Source organism: Fonticula alba (assembly GCF_000388065.1).
Source record: "Fonticula alba strain ATCC 38817 unplaced genomic scaffold supercont2.6, whole genome shotgun sequence".
In the NCBI taxonomy this organism is placed as follows: domain Eukaryota; order Rotosphaerida; family Fonticulaceae; genus Fonticula; species Fonticula alba.
The window spans coordinates 2389982-2390715 of NW_009242976.1; the positions used below are offsets into that span (position 1 = coordinate 2389982).

General features: G+C 72.6%; 1 protein-coding gene across 1 annotated transcript in view; it reads right to left on the minus strand.

The window, feature by feature from the left end:
• H696_04177 (TKL protein kinase) overlaps nucleotides 1-734 on the minus strand; it is a gene marked incomplete at both ends in the record, with an annotated part of 6283 nt that overhangs the window by 1640 nt on the left and 3909 nt on the right. The window contains one exon of the mRNA XM_009498058.1: nucleotides 13-648. Within this exon, the coding sequence (XP_009496333.1) occupies nucleotides 13-648 (636 nt within the window). The remainder of the gene's footprint in view (nucleotides 1-12; nucleotides 649-734) is intronic.

Sequence of the window (734 nt, forward strand, 5' to 3'; positions counted from 1 at the left end):
GGGGGCCGGGACGCGGGCTCGGCCGCCCACAGGAGCGGCAGGGCGTCGGCCAGGTTCTGCGCCAGAGCCGGGCTGGCCTGGGCAACTGGCCCGGTGGCGAGCTCCAGATCGGGCCGGTCGCCGTGCAGGACACACGCGATCACACGGTCGACGGGCGCGCCCGGCCAGGGCTTGGCGCGGGCCACACACTCCCAAAGGAGGATGGCCGCGGCGTAGATGTCCGCCGGGAAGTAGAGGGCCGCGTCGAGAGAGCGCCGCGCCCGGAAGGCCTCCATGAGCTCGGGCGCGGCGTAGAGAACCGTCAGGGCATTGAGCTCGGGCCCGGCGGACACAAGTGCCGAGGCCCGGTCGGTGTGAAGGTTGCGACTGACGCCCAGATCGCCGAGGGCCGCGTGCCAGGCGCCATCCGGCTTCAGGGCCACGAGGACATTGACCGACTTCAGGTCGCAGTGGACGATGCCGCTGGCGTGCATGGCCTCCAGCCCGGCGGCCCACTGGGTGGCCAGGTCCAGGCGCACACGCAGCGACAGCTCCACCTCCGAGTGCAGGAGCCCGGCCAGGTCGGTGTCGAAGCGCTCCATGACGATGGCCGGCGGCTGGTCGCTGTAGCCGTAGATGCGCACGATGTTCGCCTGGTCGCGCAGGAGCCTGGGCACGGGCGGGCCGGTCAGAGGGCGCGCGGGCCGGCGGGGCGAGGCGGCGGGGAATACCGAGCGTACCACATGAGGGCAATA